Here is a 25758-nt window from a genome sequence, read left to right as displayed (position 1 = left end):
ATGTAGCGCCAATGAACAAGCCATCGCACGCCCACACTGTCCCAAAAGCCCTCCGCTGTCCCAAACGCTCTCAGCTGATCCGAGCGCCCCCGCTGTCCCGAACACTCTCCGCTGTCTCGAACGCCTTACGCCGTTCCAGACGCTCTCCGCTGTCTCAAACGGCTGTCCCGAACGCTCTCCCGCTGTCCTGAACGTTCTCTGCTGTCTCGAACGTCCCAAACGCTCTCCGCTGTCCCAAATGGCTGTCCCGAGCGCCCTCTAATGTCCTGAACGCCCTCTGCTGTCTCGAACGTCCCGAACGTCCCGAACGCCCTCCGCTGTCCCGAACGCCTCTGTTGTCCCCAACGCCCTCCGCTGGACGTCAAACCTCACCTGAACATTTCGGTTAAGCATATTCTCGTTTTGCTGAGCGTGCGACAGCTGCTGCCTCTGGAGCTGCTGTCCGCTGTTGCCGAGCTGGTGGTGCGTGGGTCCGTTGAGAGGCGCGCCGGGTCCGAACGCAGAGCCAGCGTGTGGCGTCTGCCCCGGGTAGCCCTGAGACGGCTCGGGGTACGGGTACCCCTGAGCCGCGCCAGGGTACGCGGCAGTCGGACCGGAGAAGGGCTGAGATGCCGCAGCGAACCCGTCCGCGGCGGCCATCGGGTGGCCCTGCTGGTTTGGAGGGTAGCTCTGCGAGCTGGCCTGGTGGTCTTGAGAGGCAGTGGGGTAGCCTTGCGAGGCGGTGGGGTAGCCCTGCGAGGCGGCGGGATAGCCCTGCGAGGTGGCCGAGTACCCCTGAGAGGTGGCCGGGAACGCCTGTGTGGCGTGCACGTTCCCCTGAGAGGCAGTGGGGAGGCTGGAGGTCGGCGGGTTGAAGGCGGCTGACGCAGCAGGGTAGCCCTGGCTGGCGGCCGGGTAACCCTGGCCGACAGTTGGGTAGCCCTGACTGGTGGCCGGGTAGCCCTGACTGGTGGATGGGTACCCTTGGCTGGCGTTCGGGTAACCCTGGCTGGCAGATGGTGGGTAGCCCTGCGCGGCGGGCGCCGCTGGGTAGCCGGCCGCCGAGCCCGGATACCCGGCCTGGCCGGCCATCGGCGGGTTGACCCCGGCCTCCTGATAGCCGCGGCTGCCGGCCGCCGGCAGAGCCTGCGTGCCGGCCGGGAAGCCTTGCAAGCCCGGCGGCGCCGCAGCCGGCCCGTGGCCGGCGGCCAGCGGGGGCCGCGGCGAGGCCGGCCCGGCGCGCGCCGGGCCGCCCAGTTGCGGCGTGACCGGCGCGAACGCCGACGGCTGCGGCCCGTGTAGCGGCGGCCGCGGCGCGCCGCCCGAGAACGGCCCCTGCGCCGGCGGCACGGGGCTGGGCAGCCGCGGGCTGAACTGGCCGCCCGGCCCGGCCTGGCCCGGCCCGAATGCGCCGCCCGCGCCCGCCAGGCCGAACTGAAAGGACGGAGCGTGGCGTCAGTGGCGGGGAGGCAGCGGGGTCTCCGGCAGGCCCGCTGTGTGCGGGCAGTAAACTCGCCACTTTGCCCCCGTGAGGTGGCAGGACGGGCGTGCTCCACGCCGCTCTCCGTTCGTGGTACGACGTCGTTAGGGAATAGCTCGGTGTGAGAGGACTCGGCTTCGCGGGACCTGAGGAGACTTCCGCCAACCGCCGCACTCATGGAGATCGACCAGCTTTCCAGTAATGGCGCTCTCACACCTATATACTTAACGTCTCCAGCAGTTGAACACTGGGCCCGGTTCGACGAAGCAATTCGGCCGAGAACCTTTCTCCTGCAAACGGAATGCATAGGAACATCCTTCACTTCCAAGAATGGCACGCAGCAACCCTTCTCAGCAGCGCCGTGGAAACATCCAGTGCGTGTGCGAGGTGCAAACAACCATGCAGCGACTACGCACCACAGGTTTACCCTGGGATGGACAAGACGTCTCGGAGCACAGGCATCTTCTAAAGGGAATGGCGACAGAGAGGAACACCAAGCTGCAGTGGCTGCCTACGTCTAACATCGACGTGGGTCACGGTCCAGCGATGTGAGGGGCGCCAACCCGGGGCGTCCAGGAGCGGGACCGGCCGCGCCGCCGGTCGCGCCGCGCTCCGTCCGGAGGCCAGGCGGCTGGGGACATGCACGTGCCGCCTGAGGATGGAGCGGCGGTCACGACGCGGAGCCAGCCGTTGTCCCGGTGATGTGCGACAACAGGCGGCCCGCCGGAGCCCTGATCCGGAGCACGGCCGCGCCCCCACCTGATCAATACGCCGTGCGCTGAGCAGCGCCCGGCGCCGGTGCCGGTGGCGGCGGCGGCGGCGGCTCCGGCGGCGCGCTGACGACTCCGCCGGGACGCTGCGGCGCCCTCCGGAGCCGCCGGCGCCCCGCGGGCCGCCGCCGCCAGAGATGGGGGCGGCGCGCCGCCGGCCGCCGCCGCGGCCGGGTCGATAGGCGGCCGCGGTCGGCTGCAGCGCGCCTCGCCAGCTCCGGAGCTCTCCGACCCCCGCCCGGTTGCCATGGCTCACAGCTGGCGTCACTCAGCCGCCACTGTGGCCAGCGCGGCTGCTGTGCGGCTCCCCTACATGCTCGTCACGATCGAGCTGATCAGATCGCGTCATAAAGCACGTGAAATAGGACTTGCGAGAAGGAGTTTTTTTGATGTTGTTAGAAGGCACCAGATATACTTCAGGCTTCATTGATGATCCTGCATCAGTTAGCGCTTAACCAATGCTGAGTGAGAATGTAATGGCATGTAGGAGCATAGGTGTCATTGATCTTTTCAGGCGATGTCGCTCAGGTAATTAGCAGCAATGAATGCATCGTATGGGGCAGATAAATGACCTATTCGTTAAATCACGCCCAAATATCTTCATAGACTGTATACCTGGATGGCAGCCAGCACGCATCTTAAATAGGCGCAATATGTGTTGTTCTCGGAACACTCAAACTTTGTAACGTTGTTGACACTTCTAGCTACTCACGTTGTCAAGCTCGAGTGCAAGCGTCATTTAGGCTATACAAAATATCACCCAAATGTCGGTTTGAGTTACGTCCGAGTGTTGGCACGCACCACTGTCGTTACCGCCGAAAGTGTTGTTGCTCACCAGTCTGGTTGCACCCTGTGATTTAACCAATCAGGTTTCAGTCTGCGACTGCGCCCTGACATTGCAGACATGATATACAGCTGCATCAGAATATGTGAGGTGCGAGTGAAGGCAATTTCGAGCAAGGCTGTCAACGAATGCAGTTTCTAAGGAGGTTGTTTCTTAGGCAATTAACTAATTTAATTTACGATGGCAACAAATTCTTCTGACGTGGGGTCAGATTCGAGAGTCAAAAAGAGGTCAAAACCAACCTGGCTTTTTACTCCAAAGCAAACTGTGTGAGGTAGCATCTGGTGCTCATGTCGAATTTAGCAAGAACAGGGACTACAGCTGACGTCCTCCATGAACTTGTTTAAAGTTAGAATAGGTCGCTGACCTGAAATGATCCAAGTTAACATTTGGTTTTTAGGACCTTACCTATTTGCGTAATTCTTCATGTTTATTTAAATGCAAAGATCCAAACAATCTCCTACGATTTTGGTCACTATAACCTTCTAGAAGCCAAACAATGTCTAGCTGTAAATTAACACCAGTCATCTTTTGCTTAGAACAGGTATCTAGGTGTCAGGTTGGTGCATGAGGACGTCTGGTAGCGCTTTGGACACTAATCCGAAGTTTTACTTTGTTTGGCTTTATTCAACCCAAAGGCGATGGCCTCGGAATTTCACATTTAGAATAAGTGAGTTTACGTAGAGGACAATGCGCCATGTAAATTTGGCGTTTCTAGCTCTCCTGCTTTTTGAGATCTCAGCGGGGGTTCAGACTGACCCACGCCGGAGCAAAGTGGAGTCAACCGGCTGCCCGGGCGAGTGTTGATAGAGGAATGCTTGTATTCTGTGTCCGTACAAGTCTGAGCTACAATTATTTTTATGATATCATCATAATGTAGCGTGTAACGTGTTTTTACAACACTGATGTCGTCACTGCGTGGTCGGAACATATATTAATACATTATGACGAACACTGCTCTCTAAAACCAGCTGGGAGGAAAATGAGTTCACCTGCTCTTTGCCAGCAAATTCCACAATATGGATATCAGCAGCTTGAATTTCGCAATACCACTAAAAGAGCACTATAACACGTTAAAGAGAATTAGCCTGACGAAGCTGTAGTAACCCGTGCTGTGCTAACTCGTGCTGTACTAACTCACCACACATCATCATGAACTCAATCGGCGCTGTGAGTGCCATTCTAGTCGCCGAATCAGTTGTGCTATTCGCCTTATCGCATTTATCTCGTTGTACAACCATTCCACGGTGCTAACGGGTTTAGTACGTCGCATGAAGCTGTTGCCACAGGTTCAGGTTACCCTGGCCTCGTGCTATTTTGCGGCAGATCAATAGCTTGCTTCGCTGCCCTTGTCACGGCTTGATTAAATGCGGTGAAAATTAGGCTTTCACGTCAGAAAAACTGTTTTCAGGCTCATCTCAAGTTGTACTTGCGCAACCACACATCATCTGGTGTATCGTATCATTGTTGATTATGCCGTGAACTGCAGACCAAATATAGGGCTGGCATTGTAACGCGATATTAATGTTCATATCTGAAGGTCTCCGTGCTGTTATAGACATTTCGCCTACGGCTTAGCAATTTATGTCGGCATAAATCAATCACGTGCGATGTTGCAGGCCATATGTGGCGTTAAGATATGCATGCAGAGAATGATTATCCGGTAAACGAAGAATACTTTCCACATATCTCGGGTTCAAAGACATATTTTCAGCGTCGGATATGCGTAAAGGGTTGGACCAGAAGCCATAATAGTCAGCTTATAGATATATATATAGATATGTATACATATAATATATATAATATACATTTGCTTTACAAAGATGGTGTAAGCCAATAGTCAAGAATAGCTACCTACGCCGCTTCGAAAGTTCATTTAAATAGCTCCTAGCTATGTGATATGTTATGGCCACGTCAGATCATATGTGACAGTAGTTTATTTTATCACAAATCATCACTGCATGAAAGTAATGCTTTCTTGAACTGCTGACAAGATTCTGCGAAATGCATACGTAATTTGGTTCTATTTTCCCGACGTGCAATGTGATCGTGCCTGATATTGACGTTGGTTTTGATCTCTGGCAAAAGTAATCCCATAATAAAAAAGTACGCTGTCTTATTCAAAATTCCGATGAAACATCAAACGACTCGTATATGTGTCACTCCTCAACCTGTTTGGCCTCATCCAGCAAAGACCGCAATCGCCGTAAATCAGGTCTCTCAATGAAGAGCATGCATAAATGCAGGGTAAGAATATCGTGACAGCATGTACGTAACTTGGTTACGCTATCTTTTTAAGGAGAAGCGATCGCGAGTTTGTCGGAACCCTTGCACATTACTCCTAACTCCTGACATAATTGGTGACCATAAGGTCATTGCAGACATGACCTGGTTTGTAGACTCCGGACCCACCATTTACCGTGCTGTAATCCTAAATAACTTGCACACATACGAACGTCATGGAAGGGCAGCAATTACGTCTTGTGGCAATCGACGACAGTCTTTTGATTACACCTGAGTACCACATCCGATACGCACGTACGTACGTATCTTAACCTACGTAGTAATATGATAACGCTTAGCAATTATGCTTCCCAATTCAATGCTTGCAATATTGGCTGCTCATTAACGTTTGCAATGTTTGCTGCAAGAAATTTACACATGAAGAAGTTCTGTTAACACGGTTTGTCCACCACCGGTCATATTCTTGCCGCGCCACGTGGTCTATTGCTGGGATACTACAGGTAGTGATGCTTTTCAACCAATCGCGCTTGGTCCACTGGTACTATGGTATAGCTTACAACACGGAAAATCCACCCATGCTCTACACTGCGAGACACATCATGCTGCAGCGCCGCCATCTTCTTATGAAGCGGTGTGTCTGCTTTGGTTCCTAACAACTGGCAGACTTCAGGTCAGAGAAGCCCTCGGAACCCCACGACGAAAGCATCTGGCCTAAAAGCGTGAGGATGTGGCCGCGTTGGTACGGCTGCGGCCCACACCCAAATGATCCACATAACAGTCAGCATACTTAAGTATCACAAAGAACCCAGACGTTTGCTGGCACCAATCTGCATCCAAAAGAGGGTTGGTGTACTCACCCTGGGCATAGACCTCTGCATTCCAGTGGCGTTGTTCATTGGTGCGTGGACCATGTTGTCGTTTGGCCCAGTGGGGTTCGGCCTGTAAAACAGAGACGATACGTACACTATCTCCGTCGCGCCAAACTTCCACTGGCCCGGTTTCCACAAGCGTTTGAAGCAATAGTCACCTCAGCAGTTGTACGCGTCGATAAATGACGAAAAGTGAAACAACCACATCGGCTGTTCAATCAGCCAAATTCAATCGTAATCGTTGTCTCCGTAGCTCAGTTTGTACAGTGTTGGACATCTGGCCCCCAGCGTGACAGACTATGTGAGTTCGCGTTCCAGACACCACCCCACGAGAATTCGCCAGCAACAGCCGACCGGTAACTTCCCAGTCCCTTTTACTGGTATCAGTCTCACTGCGGTAAAAGACTAGGGGCCTTTACAACAAACTAAACTTTAAAAATCCGGTCTCAAAGCCACCACTTCTTTATTCGCCCATATGAAAAAACAGGTAAAAGTATAGTCAGCGAAACTACATCAACTGCAGCACGTGTGGCGTATGACCTGCCCTGCTCGGCAGCTTCGCGAGCCAGCCAGGTGATGGGTCATGGACAAAAGAACGCCGTAATGCTGGGGTGCGACAGGTCCACACAATTTACGAAGGTAGTTCCAGTACTTTACGAAGGCCCATGGACAAGGTGAAGCCATCAGTCACTGGAAGGTACGTTTAGTAACACTAGTTCGTGTTTCGGTAGACTTAGACATGTCCTAACCAAGAAACATATACGCGGTAAGTAGGCTAGAGGTAGAACTCAGTGTTTTCTTCGCTCTCATGATCATGAGCCTTTTGTACCTCGCCGCAGTCTTGGTGGACGCGCAGATGAGCTGGCTAAACCGGGCTGAAACCTCCGACGGAGAGGTGTTATGCTGTGCCGCATAGCTTTGCTGTAGGGCGGGCCAGCTTTCGTCTGCCGCTCGGATCGACGGCCGTTTGGTGACGTCACAATGCTTTGATTTTGACGGCGTCAGTTTTGACGCACCCTTCCTACTATTCAGTGCGTTGCGCAAGTCACTCTTCCATAAAAGTGGCTTGTGCAACGGACAGTGAACATGTTACAGACAATTCTCGATAGTGCGACATGGTCATATGACATACGTTGCCACAAATATGTCACATCGGATACATGCCATGTCGGTTTCAGCTGTTGCCTGTTCTGTTTTCCTCGTGATAACTATACTTAATGCGACTATTTTCCGGTGCACATTGGTGTCGAAACTCACAGGAGTGCGTCATTAGCATCAGTACCATCAATATGGTGCGCCCAGATGAAGAGTAGGTCTCATAAATTTAAAATAAACGATATCCTCTTTCAGGCAAAGTCTCTCCAGTTCGTCCGCTGTAGCTGGTATGCGACGGTTCATGGTTAGGAGAGTTTTGAGTGGTTCTGAGCAGTGTGTTATACTCTATATGCCAGTTTGCTGGAAACCAGCGGACTGGGTAATGGAAGTTCGTGATAAGTTCACAGCCTTATAAAGCCATTCATTTCCTGATGTTGGTGTGCAGTATAGTCAGCGAATAAGGTAATAATTCGTCCGGTATGAACTGTGACGTGAATAGTCTGCATTTGTTCGTTTTCACACCGCATTTAGTACGTTTTCCAGTACTTTTGTTCTGCCAATACCGCTGCCAGCCGATTTTTGGAACAATCGTGATGTTTTGAGCACCCGACGTCTGTTCGCTGGCACACAACACGGCCGGTACAAGCGCGATACGTCCGATACTATCACTACGACCGCCTTATAGGTCACAGCCATTCGATGCTATCGACCCCTCCCCCCCCCCCCTCCCCACCGATTCTGCGCCAGGAATGTACTTTCATGGACACTGCCGAGCCATTGCACAAGTGAAATGAGACGACAAAAACAATCAGAGCTCGCGGATGGAGACGTGTTGTGTAAAAGGGTATCGTATTGCAGTGCTCATAAGTAATAAGCAACTGACTTGTTCGTATCATGTCCGATATCAACCAATTTCCTCTCCGTAAACGTACCCCAGGTAATGGACCTGCTCATTCACTTTTCAGAGCCCGAGGCCATCCGAACCACTTCGCAGAGACAGCGCAGCTCCGTGCTTCTTCCAGTCGCCACCGCATTCCATTGCCGAAGACCAGATACGACCCAGTGACGTGACAGTCACGTGACCCGCAGCTCTTAACTCCCACCACCGACGTACACAAAGACTACATTCCACCATCGGTGGACAGAGGCCGCACTTCCTCGCACAGTGAACAGCAGAGACATATGCATTCCAGCAGACGCAGAGCCATACTTTGTCCGGGCACACAGCACCGGAAAAGTATCCCGACGGACGCAGGGCATCACTCAAGCGCTACGTGCTCTGAGCTATCCTGAGCTCTACGTCCTGCCCCAGCGGATGGGGAGGCAGACTCTCTCCTGATGTACAGTACATGGAGCCATACTCTGTTCTCATAAACAACCCACAGTCACACTCTGTTACGAGACACGAGCACGCGCTCTGTACTGATGGATGACAAAGAGCCACACCCTGCTTCGGACGACAAAAAGCTAAACTCTGTCCTGAAGGAAAATACAGGGCAGCACTGTAACGACAAGACAGAGCCACCTCCTGCTGTGACTGAGGATTAAGATTCGCAGGATGAAAATGGACTAGAATAGATTGGAATTCCGTAAAACGTCGGATCTTAAGAACCAGGATTCCAGCACCGAAAATCAGGATTCAAATTTCAAAAATCAACAAGCCGTCAAAACTCTTTTTAAAGACATGATTAGAAATATCCAATAATATGCATGCTCACATGTTCTTCGGGGAATTAAATGGAACACGTAAATGCTGGTGCTGCAACAGACTTAGTCACCTGTACTCGTTTTTATCCCATTATATTAGTTAGAGGTTTCCATACAAGGATTCGAATATTTCCAAATGTATTCGCTTCAACCCGAAACCAAGTCCACTCAAAGTTTTACGTAAAGATTGAGACGAGGTATTAGCGTCATGGACGGAATTATGGTTCGGACTCATATCCTCGTCTGGTGTAAATAATCAAGGGAAAAATGGTAATCCAAACAATTGACCCCTCTGCCAGTTCACCTACCCAGGGATTTAAATCCCAAAATGCTGAGAATCTCCAGCTCCACACCCCGTCCGCGGCGGGCACATAGGCACACTGCGTTCATCCGCAAGCAAAGTCACACTCTGTCCTGGTGGACAGCACAGAGCCACACTCTGTATCGGTCTCTGCTGACACGCCATCACTCTGCTGACAGACAACACAGAACCGCCCTCAGCCCTGGTGGACGCCGTTCAGAGCCCAAATCCGTCTCGATGAACAGCACAGAGCTGCCCTCTACCCTGATGGGAAAGTCACACTGCCCCCCGCGGACAAGGAATCGACACATTCTCTACACCGCCCCAGCGGACTTTGAGCCGGCCACGCCCACTCACAGCAGCTTTGAGAAGAGTGCCTTCATGTTGCCGTCTCGCCTGTCATGCCGCTCCGGGCCACCTCCGACTCAGCACTGCCGGCCGTCGGCACCGGTGCGCCCGCCTCCAACCGCCGCGGCGCGCCCCCGACCGACGATGCCCGCAGTGCGCCCCCCCCCCCCCCCCCCCCCCTCCACCATGCCCCGCCCGCCGGCCGCCCGACCTGGGCCGGCCGGCGGGGCGGCGACGGACGGACCTTCACCCCACGCCTCATTAACAGGCAGCTGGTGGAGGCGGCGAGGCGCGTGCTTCGGATGGTCACCGTCAGCGCCTGCGGCCCGGGATCGATGGTGACCGGACGTGAACGCTGCTCGGCCGGTGTCGCGTCGCTGGACCGGCGGCGTCGTGTCACCGGCCTGGCCCGCCATGCGGCGTCCGTCTTGGCCGGCGGCCGAGGCGCTCGGTGGTCCCGCCCCGGGCCGGTGGTGGCGGCGGCGGCCTCGGCCCTGCCCGGCACGGCCCGCTCCACCGCTGCAGGGGGCGCCGGCCGCGCCGGCCGCCGGCCCGCAATCAATAACGCCGCCCGGCCGCCCGGCACCGCCCGCCCGGACGCATTCCAGGACGACCCGCGGACCTGCTGGCCCGGCCAAGCTTGCCTCGGCCCGGCCCGGCTCCACGGCCCGAGCAACTGATGGAAACCAGTGAGGGAGCCGCTTGCTAAAATCTGTTGGGGGAAGCTGTGCCGGTGAAATTAACATAACCTATCCCCAAATCCTGACTTTTACCAGGATTTTGGCCACTTTGATTTGTGTTCTCTGTGTCAAAATTAGCAATTGCGTTTAATATTTGGTCGATTCCAAGATGGTTTTGATGCTGAGGAATCAAATCCAATTCGAAGCCGATGGGAAGCTGTATTTAAAAAGAATCGGCGAAAAATGTAAAAGAATCTCAGAATGGAGTGAAATTCAAAGAAACATAGTAAATTTAATCGCTGCGATCAGCGAAAATAAACGCGTTTCTTTTATCGGTGGCGGCCCGACCCGCAAAAAGACGGTTAAATGCAGTCTGGCGTGACTTTACATGCACAAACGAAAGGCTGTCACAAAAAATCGTGTACTCTGCCAGGATGAGCCGATGTAAAAAAAAATAATAGTAAGCTGTCGACCTTCCCATTAGACATGTCATAATTGGAAGGAAATGGGGGTAAAGGTTGGTGACTGCACGGTCACCGTAGTGAACATTCTATGAAGTAGCATGACAAATGCGTGTCGTAAACTGTACAAGTACTTGCTTAAACAACTTAATTGCAATTACGGCCGCATAGCTTGATTGCAATTCACTGTTCAAGACCTTTCTTAAGGAAGACCTTCAACTCCTGCTGCTTCGGTGCTATAAGTTCAGAGTTTCCATGAAGGAGATAAGCAACCTTCAGTATACCAGGAGTTTGTGGTTAAACGGCGTTATCAACAAAGCATTCGCTATCTTGGGAAAACCCGACACTTGAAAGCTCTGGTCATCGTCAGATTTTTTAGGAAAAGTCAGTGAAGATGACCCCAATATTTCTTTTGCCATTTTTATAAGAAACATTTTCGTACCCAATTCTAGACATTCAAAACGCTTTCACCGTTTGGTCCCGCCACCCAATGAAAGCTGCAAATGCTGATGCTGAAGTGATGCTGGGGCTGCGCTCGTGTCATAGATATCTGGTATGCATGAGGCAGCGTCAACGACGAACTTCCCGTCTCTAGTACCAAACAGTTCTAATCAATATAGCATTTTAAAGATTTAGTTAATTAAACATCGCCAGGCGGCTATATTATTCTCTCGTAGTAGACTTGAGCCTTTGACTCCAAATGAGCACAGCGATCAAACGAAAGGCATCGAGCAACTTTTCATCCGCAGTGCATAGTCCCGTCACTGCAGGGAATTTCCACAGCCTCAGCGAATTTCCAGCATAGTTCAATCTCGAAAATGCGAGTCACAGCTCGCTGTGTCGATAAAATCAACGAAGCAAGCTGTTGTAATGAGATAATTGTGTGGGATTTGGAATGACACTTGCTATTTCATAACTGACTATAGCACAGAGATCAAGTAAATGGCTTGGATATCGTCCTACTTTCCACCATTTACAATTCCCATGTGCTCAGTGGCACAAAACCCTCGTGGTTCTAATGTTAAACGTTTATTAGACCGGTGCCATTTGTTACACACATTGCCAGTGTTCATTTCAGCCAGCAATCATGCCTGGATGAAATGGTGTTTATGTGGTATCTAAAGTCTAATAGTTCATCAGCAAGCATAGGGATGTTCAATTACGCATTTAGCCCATGTCATTGTGCTGTTGTGAACTGACAGCGCGGTGTTCCAGCTAAAAACAGGCGCCCATTATCTTGCGGCCTTCCCTGCTCGACAGATTTCACACATTTTAAATTTGTCCGAATTAACTTTTTATCTCCGCTCAGGTGCACTTTGGAGAAAATGAAAGCCTTCCGCTCGCCCGGGCGCGGGACACGGGCGGACATTAAGCCAGCAAAAACAGGCCGCCATCTGGCCAATCCAAGCAGTGGCAAGCCATTATTCTACCAATCACTAGAAAGTGGAGCGTCTGGCAAGCCAGGCAGCGCCTACCGAATGGAGGAGGGGAGGGGGCTCTTTCCCCGTTTGGATCAGGGGCTTGATAAGTTGCACTGGGGTCCCTGTGCCAATTGTTGGACCCTCTGCCACTAAGGGATCCTTTTTTGTCATTAAGAGCCCGGGCGTCAAAGGAACCTCCTGCGTCAGGAAGGGACACAATGTATGGTGCATCCCCCTGAGGGCCTCCAGATCGACCAGGAGTTGCGGACTCCTGTCAACTCGATCAGGAGTTGCCGGGAGTCCCCCGTTTCGATAGAATGACAGTCGTTTGGTACTCCGAGCTGGGGCGGGGAGGAAAAGCCCTCCAACTGCTGACGTGTGACGTGTCCTGTCCACGCGACACCATGCCCTAAAAGAGTAAGCGGCTCCTGTTGACTTCAACACGCAGACGCTCGTGAACTCCACGGCTGGTACCGCCTACACACCATCGCGCGGCTGGAGACGGTACTGAATTGTTGCGTATCACCACGTCTCTGGTGCGCAGCTCATGTCAACCAGACCCTGGGCGATTTCTTGGCGGGTTTAGCGATCTGGCCTTCCGGTGATGGGTGCACTCCTGAGACTGGTATCCTGACTGAGCGCCGCTTGCGTCTCCGTTCGATTTCTATCCACTAGAGATGATTTAAGTTTAAATGCAATGCAGTCCAAGCCCGCGCTTCCAAAAATACTTATCATTCTGGACGTGTTGGTTCTTAGCTAAAGTAATCAGTAAGATATGGACGGATCTAATCAGTGCAGAGCTCTGGCATCGGCCAAGCGAAGTGTCCTAAGTGTCCTATTGCATACTGGCGACATATGTGCGAATGTGACCTTAGCTTTAGGAATGAACCTGGTGTGACTTACCCTGCCCGCAGCTGATTTCTTACGCTAACAAAATTTACCACTTCATTGAATAATCAACCAATAACGCTAATGGCTATAGACCTACGTACCCTTTGTCGTTGTAGATTACATAACTGTCAGTTTCCTAATTAAATGGCCAGAATAGGAGCCTCCTCCAGAAAGTCAGTCACTATAGCTCTGAAGCTCTGGATACCACCTGCTTCTACGGAGTGAGTAAGCTCGGCGAACTTAAACCAACATTGAACTTTACAGAGCGAGTTACCTAGGGGCTAGTAGCTGAGGCCTGACTTGTGGCTAATCGTCCAGTGGCGCCTAGCAATCACGCCATATTTGTTGTTTCTTTGCATACAGAACAATCGCACGTCGCGTGTCTCTCATGACAATGCCCCCCCCCCCACGCTCACACACACACACACGCACTCACGCACGCACGCACGCACGCACGCACGCACGCATGCACGCACACACACACACACACACACACACACACACACACACACGCAAACACACAATGAGTGCGACCGGCACAGGAGTCGCTCGTTTACGTATTGGTTATATAATCGTCCGGCTCCAAGTTCGGGCCGAGGCACAGCGGAAACGTGATGCTCAATGCTATGACGTAGGTGAACGGTTGCCCGGCGACCGGCGAGGCCTGCTGCCATAGCAACAGCCTCCAATATTTATGTGGGCTGCGATGAGGATGTGTGGTAATGGACTTATCCAAGAACTTGGTTAGACTGGGAAATGTGGCAGACTTGTATAACTCGCTTTGGAACTGAAACCGGTTCATCTTTGCATACGCTCTCAGCAAAACGCAACATGCATACATACGCAAGGTTTGTCCTAAATTATGAACTAACTTGGCGAAATGAAATCCATTTTTTCATGGTTAGAAAACAGAGCGTGATTGTCAGAGTACGTGTATAGGAAACGTGGTAGTAAGAAAACGACAGCATCATGAAACCGAGATATGCCAGAATATGCAAGCATTGGTTTAGAAATCGGTGAGGTTTGTGTCGGAAATACTTAAAATCGGCATTGCATAGCGTTTTGATTTCTTCATCTTAGCCGTGAATCATGGGATCAGGTAATATTTCATGTAATGAATAATTCAGGCAACATGCTGCTCATCCAGATTTGGGTCTGAGTAAGATTCAGTCCTAGACAGAGGTACGCTTAAGTAATTTTGGGTACATTAAGATTGCAACGCAATCATTTCCACGCATCGCCCACGAGCGCCATGTTAAACCTCACAATCGATCGGGGCGGGGGGTGTTTCTCAAAATTTATGGCGAGTTTTGCTCATAACTGCAGTGCGGATTAAGTGACATTGAAAAAAGCACGCAAATTAATATTGAAAAAACATGGAACGCACAAACTATCCTCCGCCGAGAAACGAAAAAGATTCCGCTTCTGGTAGACGTGCTCAAACTTTATAACATAAGCCATTGAAAACAATTGCTTATTACTTTAAAATTGTATTATCAGGTCTTAGAACCATGCAATGGTTCGATTATGCCTGGGGGAGTAACTTTGTAAAATCGTACGTAAGAGCTGAGCCAGATGAAAATGACTAAAATGACACATGTGCTCATGGCAAAGTCAATTTCTCCGCGAATTGACACCATCTGTCTTCCGAAGTTGTCAGACTGATGGCAGAGTTGGAAAGGCTGGAGTACCTCCAACTCAGTACGAAACTATGCTCTTAATGATGTAGCAAAAGGCATGCTTGGCTTAAATTTCGAGTGCTGTAGCACAGGAACAGCGTAGCCAAGGACACAGCCAAGAGGCTCGTGTCCCTCCCCCCTCGCTCCCTGAGCCCGGAAGCTTACACTCGTTACTGGGCCATTTCACCGGGACAAATTCGCAGTGTTTTGCAAAACAAATTATATCTGACATCTCTCCTTTGCGAACTTATGGTTGGGTGCCTATTGTAACAAGAACCATATAAGAGGCTTTACATTTTCTACCATATTTACCAAACACCTACATCGTTTTTATATCTTTGCGCGGCAGTTAACTCGTGCATTTCCGTGACTGAGAGAAAGGATGCGTCACCGATGTGCGTAACGGGTATAGCCCCGATGGAGGGGGGGGGGGGGGGGGGTCCGGGGACTGCCTAGGTACTTACCCCCATGACGAACTACTTGTCCGAGTGAAGCGCCATAGACTGACTTCGGATGACCTTCTCCTTGACACAGTGCGCAATGATGTCTCACTTTTACCTTAAGATGAAGCATGTCATCGTTTGTGCGTGTCACCTATTGTATACATATATATATATATATATATATATATATATATATATATATATATATATATATATATATATACACATCAGAGACCTGTGTACCATATCAGACGCGTACGCCTTCTTCTGCAATATCATTTTTCTCCAAATCCTTTTGAATAACTGTAAATCTCTATTTGAAGTAGGCGTTCCGACAGGAGAAAACCATTTGGTTTTCTCCTGCCACTACTGTCACCACAAACCCTTTCTCCTGTCTCCTGTCACCACAAACCTGCTCACCACTACGAAAGTATTATTTTTCATCAGTTTTTCTTTTTCCAAATTCTGTGTTATGCTATGTCTGCAGACCATTAATGAGTCAAATGCTTCTACAACAATTGCAACGAGCGTTTGGTGTACTCTATTTAGGGCAAGAATATATACAAGTATGTGAGCTCACTATCCTGTGAATTCAACAAAATGTTACCCCGTGACACTGATTTATTCCCTATGGCGTTTAGTACAGTGACCCTTTTCGAAGTACACTTTGACTTTAGGAATCAAATGCCCCGCATGGTCTTAAGTGCCGCACCGGCTCCAGTCTCCATCAGCGCGCTTGTCGGTAGCTGGCTTGTACCGCCCGCTATTCCAATCCCTAACATTCGCTTCTACTGACGTCATTCACACCGGTAAAGGAGCCACTTTGAAGTCCGCAGGCCGCAATGTGCGGGTTAGAAACGGTCAAAAGTGGTGCCTCTAGTCCAAAACAGCCGACTACGGTCTCGGCATATTTTGCCGTCGTCAGCTGTTGCGGGCTAGGGATGCACTCTAAGCTGAAAAAGTGGTCTAGTGCTGTGACAAAGCATTTACTGCGTTATTCGGGCTCCAAAATAATTAGGACTGATCTTATTATGGCCTGTCGGTGCTGCAGTTGCATTACCCAGTGCTGTTATTAGACATAATTGATCATAAAACTTTACCAAAGTACGTTGTCGAAAGACGACTCATAGGTGGGGTGGCACGTTCCCTTTAACACATCCACAACATCTCACATGAAGAAACTTCGGTGTTCGATCATACACGCGATCGAAGTAGACGTTGGGCAAGTAAATAGCGCAGCAGATCAGTTGGTGACCCAACTGGTTACAGACGCATAGAGATAACCAGTTCCCTTTGCATGAAAGGCCCGATGTGTGGAACATTGCGTGGCAAGACGACGTGCATCATGGCGCCCTTGGGGACCGAGACTTACCACACACAGGGACCCATTTTCGGGATTTGGAGGGGCGCTCGGGCGGGGTTTCGCTAGTGGAGGGGGGGGGGGCACTTTGGCCCCATCACGGCTGATGCATGCACGCTACTCTTGAAACCCGGGGAGTTGCGAGGTTCGCTGTGAAGCGCGAAGGGCGGATGTCGCCACAACAGTGGTTCAAGTTTTCGTCACCGTACCCTGTCCACCGTTTCTTTCATTTCACAACAATTACTTACGTTATCCGCCATTTCGCATTTTTGGTAAATTTTGTTCGCTCTGAGGCGTTAAGACCATTTTTTCACCGTCCAGCCAGTAATTCTCCTAGGATCTTGCTCGCTGCTGCAGGATTCTGTGCCCGCTATTGATCGCGAGGCATGCGTACTGCCATCTATCAGGGATGAGGGAACTACAGGTTAGCCTCCTCGCCATTGCTGATGATTTCAAAAGGATCGAAGACATTCCATCAGCGATGCATAGGGAAGCGGGAAGAACTATTTCTTAGTTGGAAGGGGGGAATGGAAAGTGACCTGCGGCCGTCTCCCCACTTTGTCTTCTCATCGGATTTCGGCCACTTCGTTCAAATTTGGTGAAAAAAGTTTTATTGGTGCACTGGAGGTGCAAGGAAACAACACTGGTGCAAAGGTAAAATATCCACTGCACTCCCTATTTTTTTTTTTTAGTTTCTCTTTTATTTCACTGGTATTCACATTTTGCTTCCAATATCTGACGGTAGGAGAAAGCGTACATTTTCAACATGTTGGAGCATCCATACCTTTAGATCCATGCCGTCTGCTTTCACGCTCACAACACCCAACGACGAGATAATGATACCGAAAATTTCGGAAGTCTTTAATTATCTCCATTTATTTCCGTATTGAAGGAGATCACGCGCGGATAGCCATGAAGTGCCCTGCCCATTATCTATCGTACTTCGAGGCAGCTCCTGCAGTAACTTTGCGCTATTACTGCACCACGTTATTCTCGCTTCTGACCCTCGGATTCAGCTCCAGAGCACTGCGGTCCGCTATAGTTATCTGCTTTGGCATGAATAAAAGGGTTCATGGAAACATCAGTAGAAGGTTGGTATGTCACTGCATCGCCCCCTTTCACCCATCCAGCAGTCTGCAGCTTTCAGTCGTGATGGAAAACCAGTTCATACGAGGGGTCCACTCACTGACAGTGTCCCACGACCGGTCAGCAAAGTATGAGTAGGTACATAAGTGTGCAGATTTCCTTGCATTCTCGCGCATTAAATCGTATCGTCTCAGGCTGTCATGACACCGAGTAACTAGAGGAGGCAATGAATAAGTCATCAAAATGTAATAAAAATAACTCAAGGGGCGCATCTAGGTGGGAGGGCAGTGGCAGTCATCGCCAACACCATCATCATACAATACTTTCATCTGTACACTAATGATAGTGCGGGAAGAAGACAACACTATGTCACAGTGTCAACGTCCCCCCTCGGACCATTCAAAAGGGAAAAAGAGAAAATCAAGGTTTCCTAAAACCTTCCTTTTCATTTCGCTTCTTTACTTCTCGTTTTTCAACAGCAGTCCGCTGACTTGAATGTAAAAGCAACCGGACAAATAACAAACAAAGGGGTAGTGGTCAGGTGCAAGTCAACTAACTTCGTTGTTGAAGCACACGTAGCTGGCCGAATGTGTGCAAAAGTACCGTATAAATAGTGGTTCTACTGACGTGATCCAGAAAATAATTCCTCTTTGTCGAGACGATGCGTCCCCCATTCGGTACAGTCAGACCAAGTAGCGAACATTCAAACAATCAAAAAACAACAGAAGAACAATCGAATTGCTAACTGTAGAAGAACAACTCAAAGTGTAAGCCTTGTACTGTGTTGTTTAGTTCCAGCCTATGAACTGTGTAGGGAGCGATCAAAATATTTTCGTACCAGAACCAGTGAAAATCGAATGAAGACATTCGGACATTTTAAAGTGTCTTGAAAGGGCCCCAAGGGGCGATTGCTGTTCAACCCCGATGTCCAGGCGGCCACTTGTCTTACCAGGTATGTGTTGCCATTATATGCCATTATAGTGCCACGTGTTGCCATTATATCTTAAGTCGCCTTGGATGTCATTTTATGTTCTGTCCAGTGCGCTTGGCCTGTAGGTGAGCCTGGTTTGGAGCTGTGATGTTTGTACCAACTTACTTATCATAAACTGACGCCACAAACCATTTTGATGTGGTATGTTTAGATTAACATAACTTGATTTCAATACACAATAACATGGCCACCTTCATACACGATACGGAAACACGATAACAAAACAGTATATCAACATGTCAAGCTGCTGATTAAGACCACGTGGCTGCTGTTGCAAGCAATACATTTTCCGGGGGTGTTATGGGATAACGTCTTCTCGCACAACTCCAGAATCTTAATGGAGCCTGTCAAGTTGTCCAACATTGGGAACGTGGCGACGGCTAGTGAGGAAATATATTTTTCGTGAGATTAAAGAATGTGAATGAGAAATACATGCGAAGTGCTTAACGATAACGATGAATTCGGTAAAGCTTCGTGTCACAAGTCTGTTCATACGTTTGTACGCGTGTCGGACGCTTGTCAGCGCCAGGTGACGTCATGAGAAAAGGTATGGCGTATAATACATGTCTAAGGGTGTTCACATTGTGATCCAAGACATCTCATTCGTCGCAAAGCTAGTCATACGTAAGGTCTTTGTGACGGCCTAAACCATCTTAAATATTTAGGCGTGCAAGAAAGCTGCAGCAGCCTACCTTGCTAGTTGTCTACAAAGGTGACAGCAACGAGTATGGGGTACGGACTAAAACATGCAATCTGAAGTTATATTTGTCGAAAAATATGGCGCATTTGGCACAAGTACGATTATTCCCGGCTAGATTTATTCTTCAAACTGCCTGCCCGCCTATGTCGATGCGCTATGAGCTTCGCTGGCTGCGAGTGGAGTAATATCGTCTATGGTGACGTGTGATTTTAAGGTGTTCAAGTACCATAACGATGCAGCACGGTTTTTTCAACAGGTTAAAAGACGGGTCTTTTTCAAATACAAACAAAGGTGGCGAACTCCGAACCATTTCTTATAACTCATAATGCCTCGCGTTACTCTAGTATCTAACCTTGTTATGCTGTCCAAACAAGGCGAATATTTTTGTGTGATCTGCCACACCTTTTCACATTTGCACAGAGTAAGGGAAGCTCTTTTAAAACGTTATTGAGTGTCGTCGAGAAAAGGACATCGTCCAACAAGAACATATCAGCTTATCACGATCGTTTCTAAAGGTGCATAAAGAGACGCATCTAAAATACCTTTTGAATACAAGATGTCTGTGGTTAAGTACTTCCAATGCAAGTATTAAATAGTTGGGAAATTCAAGAGGGCTAAAAGCATCAATTAAGACAAGCAATAGCTGCCCAACATTAATTTCGACGTCAACTTTGGGGGGTGCACACATGAAGGTGAACAAAACAGTAACAGCACTTTCTGTGACATAGAGATCAGAATGGCAGACGTTTTGGTCACGAATCTTGCTTTGGCCTCGGTGACCTAACCAAATCAACAAACATTTATCTCGCAATACATTAAGAGATTTCAATTCTTCAATTCCAGCAAGCAAACCTTGCATTCAAACACGCAGAATGCTTCGAGAGGCAAGAGGCAGGTTTCTAGGGAAACTGGATGAGTATCATAAACGCATGAACAGCACTAGCGCCATCTTTAAACCAGGTGTTGATACCATTGGCGCCACCTATGTTAACGATGTTATCCCCTTACAAAATGGCACGCAATTCAAAGCGGGAGATTGGACACCAAAAGCGTACCTAGCTTGTGGAAGAGCACACGCTTTGCGTGATGCTTGAAGCGTTTAAACCGTCTGTGTCTTCTAAATCGGTAAAAAACTGCCTTTGAAAAAGACCCTTACCTATGTGCTTGAAATGTTGTAGCATGTCAAGGAACCCCACGATGACGTCACGACGAGGCTACCAGATATATCTTGGGGCCCGGGTACAAATGATGTAAATGTTCGCAACTCGTCATATCTTCAAATGCCCGCTGGGCGCATGTAATGTAGGTGCGTTTTTTTTTTACTTGCAACTTAAAGCGTTGCGATTGGCGCATGTACTTGCCTGAGACCGTTGATATGCTATCATAAGCAGTAAAAACCGTGCAGCCAACATAATGCTATAAAAGTTTACTTACATGCAAGTGACATGATAGAAGCCACACTCACAAACGTGTGTGCAGCAGTACCATATGACCTTTGCTACCTGATATACCGGCAAGGAAGATGCGGAATGATGGCTGCTTTGCTTGTCAAGAATCGTGGCAATGTATTCTCATCGCCGGCTGGTTCGCACGGTTGTTGGGCACAGTTACGAATAGCACACGTTATGAAAAATTGTCTCCGCTACAGTCACTCACGGATGACATCAAAATCTTCATAGGATTGCAACAGCAAAAATGGAATGACCACTATCCCTTTGGCGAAGTGCTTACACTGTTGCCAAGGATCTCAAGGCAAGCTGCTGCAAAAAAACCTTGATTTGAGCTACCACAAAGGACATCATTGTTAATTGCTACAAAGGAACTCAATTGAAGTTGCTGCAAAGATATCAATGTAAATGGCTGTAAAGGACCTCACTATCCCTGCACATATTTTTTCATTTTTTTCCATTGCAGGTTAGATTTCCGTATTACTTGAACATTAGCTAATCTGTGCTCTGAAGCCCATCCCCGCCTGCGTCTCTTCCCGAAAATGCGTATACCTCTTACGTCTTTCTGCTATCCGCTAAGCAGTATTTGGTAGCACCACTTTTGCAAAACCGTCCGTGATAGTGTCGACGATAATGGCAGCTGAGATTCCCATCGAACAATGACTCCGATTCAGTGGCCCGGTGGTAGCCATTTCGCATGATTTGCATAACGTCGCCGAAAAGTCACCAGCGTCTTACCACAATTTCGGCAAATAGATCTGCTGGTGTGGACCGGATATCGGTTAACTGGCGACATCTGCCGGACGGATGCACACGTGCCCACCGCATAGGAAGGAATTAGCTGCACAGATATACTTCATAAGGGTAAGAAAGGCTTCAAGCTACTCGTTTCTCAGTGTTATGAGTTGGTTTGCTGAGATGTACGAACCATCAGTATACCTAGAACAACTGATTAAACAACAGTATTAAGCAAGCAGTTGATATGTTGGAAATCCACTAGTCATTACCGTTACCAGCGGTAACATAATTTTTGTGCTGTGCCGCTGTCGGTCATCTGGTTATCATGAGCACTGTGTTTAAAATGTTTTATACTGTCGTGATATGTCCCAGTGAGTGCTTGATACCCTAGTTTAACTAGTAAGTCATGGTATATTGAAGGTCTGTGATTGTCAGCATAAGAACTCATGATGTCCTCAGCCACATCATGTTATTCGATTATTCTGGACATCTGCCGGACACAAATGTGAGTAAATGGCCTCCGATGCATGCATGTTGCTACGTTAAAACTGATCGGTTATGCCAATGACCGGCTTTATGCGAATCCCAGTGAAATTTGGTAACTGCATTCCCGCGGCTTTATCAGTGCGTTGAAGCGGTGCCTATTGAGCAGTGGAGGTGCGGATGCCTTATTTGAGATAGGAGCAGCTTTTGGCATCATTTTTATCAGCGTGGTTTTATGAGGAATATCTTGCACCTGGGTGTTGCCGCATTTTCCGATGGCTCTCCTCTGAACCCAAAGAGGCTCCTCCTGGAAACGTGGCATGATACCAAACTCAGGCCAGTGAGAGATGTTCTCTTTACGTAGATGTACTCACTGGTTGGGAGTGAGCTGTCTTATGGCCACCATTGATAACCTGGAATACTTGAGAATCTAGCCTTGCCACTGATAGGCGCCTTTGTCAAACCCTTTCACAAGACCCCTCTGCGCTGAGGTTAAAATGGGGCCTCATATTGCACGCAGGAAAATTTTGCGAACCCGAAGCCCTCCCAACAGAACATCCAAAAAAAATCAGAAAGTCTGCATGTTACATGCGTGCATTCTCCATGCCCCTGCGCAAATTCTGTTAAGTTTCTAAGCTTATTTGTATTTCTAAGACTGTGTGAGCAAGTTTTCGTGCTTAATCGGTCATGGGATTTTTGGAGCTTGCATGAACCCAGGTAAAATTACTTTCTTATAGTGGTGACCGGTGTTTGGAACTTTTTGAAGCTTAAAAGTACACTACACCACTTCCAAATAACCTAAATCTCAAACACTTCAAACCTGAAATTTTACTTTAACGGTCGGTGTCTTGCGCATGCAAAACAAGATTATCGAAAAGTGTAGCATCGTGTGTCTTGCAGAGTGTCTTTGACAAAATATCAACCACTCTGACATGTGCATGCATTATACCCAAAGCAAATGCGAGACGGCGATTTAAAAAACAACTATGCTTAATTATACCTTATTTGAACTTTCATTTAGGGGCACAGTTCGCAAAGTGAGCTGGAAGTGGAGAGGAGAGGGCTGAAATATGAAAAGCTATGAAACCTACCCGCAAAATCGGCCAACAAACGGGTTTCTGCCGGATTTGCCACACCTTTCTCTCGAAGTTGGGGTATCTGGAGCTCAAGTTGACTGGGGCCTCACCCCCTCTTGCTCGAATTGAATAGGAAACTACACCTCTGATCTCAATGCACGTTCAAAATAAACCCTACTTTGTGCGAACCTCCATGATGGCTCGGCCTTCGATCCCAGCGTTATCTGGTTCTTCACACGGGACACGGTGGCGCCAGTGGTAAATCGTTGGTTACGTTCGACGCTCAGCGAGATGCCCCTGCTTCGAAATATTATCCCAGTTATTTGGGATCAGAATGAGAATGAGACCACCTCGGTATGAGAGCAGTGATTTCTCGAAAATCTCGCCTCTGCCGATGCATAAGGCATGCAGTTTTGCTTAAGCTGCTGAACATGCAACTTCCATATGCACAGACATGAACGCCGCGTGCGGCTTAACCGCAAACCAAGCACGCCCATTTGCTTTTCGCCAAAGCCCTCACGTGGCGCGCAGCTGCGCGGTCCACCTGCGGGAACCGCCTCCATCAGCATCACTTCCAGCTTGCCACGTGCCAAGCGCCACTTAAAGCGATCGTGTACGGCTCTAGCTGCAGCCGCCGGCGCAGTCTGCGCCTTGATGGCGGCGGCAACTCCTGACGGCCGGCCGGCCAGTCAGCTGAATAATGCAGTCGCCCATTTCCTCACCGTGTATCGATGGGTGCTGCAGCGCTTTGGCGCGGCGCGGTCTGCCCCTGGAGCGCCGACAGAGCCGAGCTCACCGCGCTCAGCGGCCCCCCGGTGGATGAGGGCTGCAGCGCCGAGATGGCCGAGCTCACCACCCCCAGCGGACCGGCCGTAGACGAGGACTGCAGCGCCGAGAACGCGGCGCCCATCGAGCTCGGAGGCCCGCCGGCGGAGCTGTGGGCGTTGCCGCTTGCTCCTGGAAACAACGGGGCGTCGATGGGGCGTCAGTGCACGAACGCTGTGAGACCGGGCTGGCTCGGGCGACGGCAGCTGATCCTGAATGCTATGGTGAGTATCATGATGATGACCATGTTGGGCTTGAATGTACTCCGATAAAGGCAAAGCTGCAACTCTGTTTCGCTCACTGACAAATGCAGAACGCTTGTGCTGGTTTCGAGGCCCAGGAACGAGCCCCGACCGCGCCCTGACATTCCAGGAGAGGATTCCGTGGCCAACGGAGGGTAGTGGCTGTGGACGCTCGCTTGTAGTCGGAATGCTTACTGAACATGCAACAAGCTGACGTTTGTTTTATATATTTAGTAGGCGTACATAATTGTTAAAAGGCGTGCTGTTATTATTTAAAGTTTTGCGGCCAAATAGAAGCGCGTTCCTCCCTACATACCAAACTGAAGGCAGGCGGCCATGCAGTACTTTGCAAGAGAATGTCACCCAGCCGCTGTCCCATCGCATGCATCGGCTATGAGGCTAAGACATGTAACTAGGAGTGTGTAATAGCACGATGTAACGCCCCATTCCATGCCCGCATACAATTAGGAATTATGCAACAATAGGTCAACGCGGACGCCGCATGCCGCGGCTCATTAATATGAAGAGTGCGCGCCGCCCGGCCGGCGCTTTCACCGTCGGTCGCTTACCGTGACCGGGCTGTGACGTCAGCCCCAAGGCGTCCGGCGGGCGCGCGCCCTCCAGGGACCTCTGGCTGACCAGCTGAGACCTCTGTCGGGCGTCGCCGAGCGCATCCGGCTGCGACAGCTCCCCTTAAAAACGACCACAGCTTGTCGTGAGCCGTGGCCATCCGGAGAGCGGCATCGAGCTTGCACCGTAAACGTCGTACAAGATGCAATAGGCATTCCAGTTTCATAAGGCCTCGCTGTTTCCTGGTCTAGCATGCAATTAAAGTTTGCTTACAAGACACGCACGTCATCGATTGCGGGCAGGACTGAGGGTGGGGAGGGACGGGAAAGGGCGCGATCCGAGCGACGTTCTAGAAAAGCATTCTAGAGCATTCGTCTGCTGCGCCCATGCGCTTATGCGCCTCTGCCGCGCTTATAAGAGCCAAAAGCCAATTCACTCACCTCAAGGTTTTCATGGAGCTCATACATCTGTCCAAAACACAGACACCAGAAGAGATCGCTTTGAAGTGTGTAATCACACCGGCCGCATCGGCCATGTCATGGCGTACCTGCTTCCGCAATCGTCATCTCGCCTGAAAGGCTGCATCGCTGGTGAGAGCAGACTGCACCTGACGAGAGCAGGCGAGATCGCTCGCAAAGTACGGCAGCAGTCGCCGCCGCCCGGGAAGCCATCGGCCCAGATTCTCAGCGTCAGATTCGCAGCCGGAATCATTTTCTTAATGACCAAGCTTATGGGATTAGCTCTCCTAACGTCGAAAATGCTAAAATCAGAGGCGTGCGGGGGGGAAGAGACGCCGCCGACCTCGCTTTAGACGCGGTCAAAGACAATACCCAGCGCGGGAAAGCTCCACATCCGCCCTATGAATTAGCAGTTATTTGTGTATGCAATATCCTATGTCGAGATCCTGGTGCAGAAGCTTGCAGCCCTTGTCGGTACGTCATGCCGCCTGGCACCTATCATTACATCAGACAATCAAGTTCCCGGGCATCAAATTCCCCGGGCGGAACCTTCGCGGCGTTCTCTGCGG

The 25758-nt window shown here is 50.0% G+C and overlaps 1 protein-coding gene across 1 annotated transcript in view; it reads right to left on the bottom strand.

The window, feature by feature from the left end:
* LOC119111263 (proline-rich protein 2-like) overlaps positions 1-25297 on the bottom strand; it is a 31504-nt gene extending 6207 nt beyond the window's left edge. Inside the window, exons 1-4 of the mRNA XM_037235084.1 lie at positions 25279-25297; positions 24731-24853; positions 23891-24051; positions 373-1008 (exon numbers count right to left, since the gene is read on the bottom strand). Of these exons, the coding sequence (XP_037090979.1) occupies positions 373-1008; positions 23891-24051; positions 24731-24853; positions 25279-25297 (939 nt within the window). The remainder of the gene's footprint in view (positions 1-372; positions 1009-23890; positions 24052-24730; positions 24854-25278) is intronic.
* Between the last annotated feature and the right edge of the window lie 461 nt (positions 25298-25758).

The sequence above is a fragment of the Pollicipes pollicipes genome, unplaced genomic scaffold (genome assembly GCF_011947565.3).
Source record: "Pollicipes pollicipes isolate AB1234 unplaced genomic scaffold, Ppol_2.1 Scaffold_7261;HRSCAF=8764_pilon_pilon_pilon, whole genome shotgun sequence".
Classification (NCBI taxonomy): Eukaryota; Metazoa; Arthropoda; class Thecostraca; order Pollicipedomorpha; family Pollicipedidae; genus Pollicipes; species Pollicipes pollicipes.
This window is presented reverse-complemented; position numbering and strand designations above follow the sequence as displayed.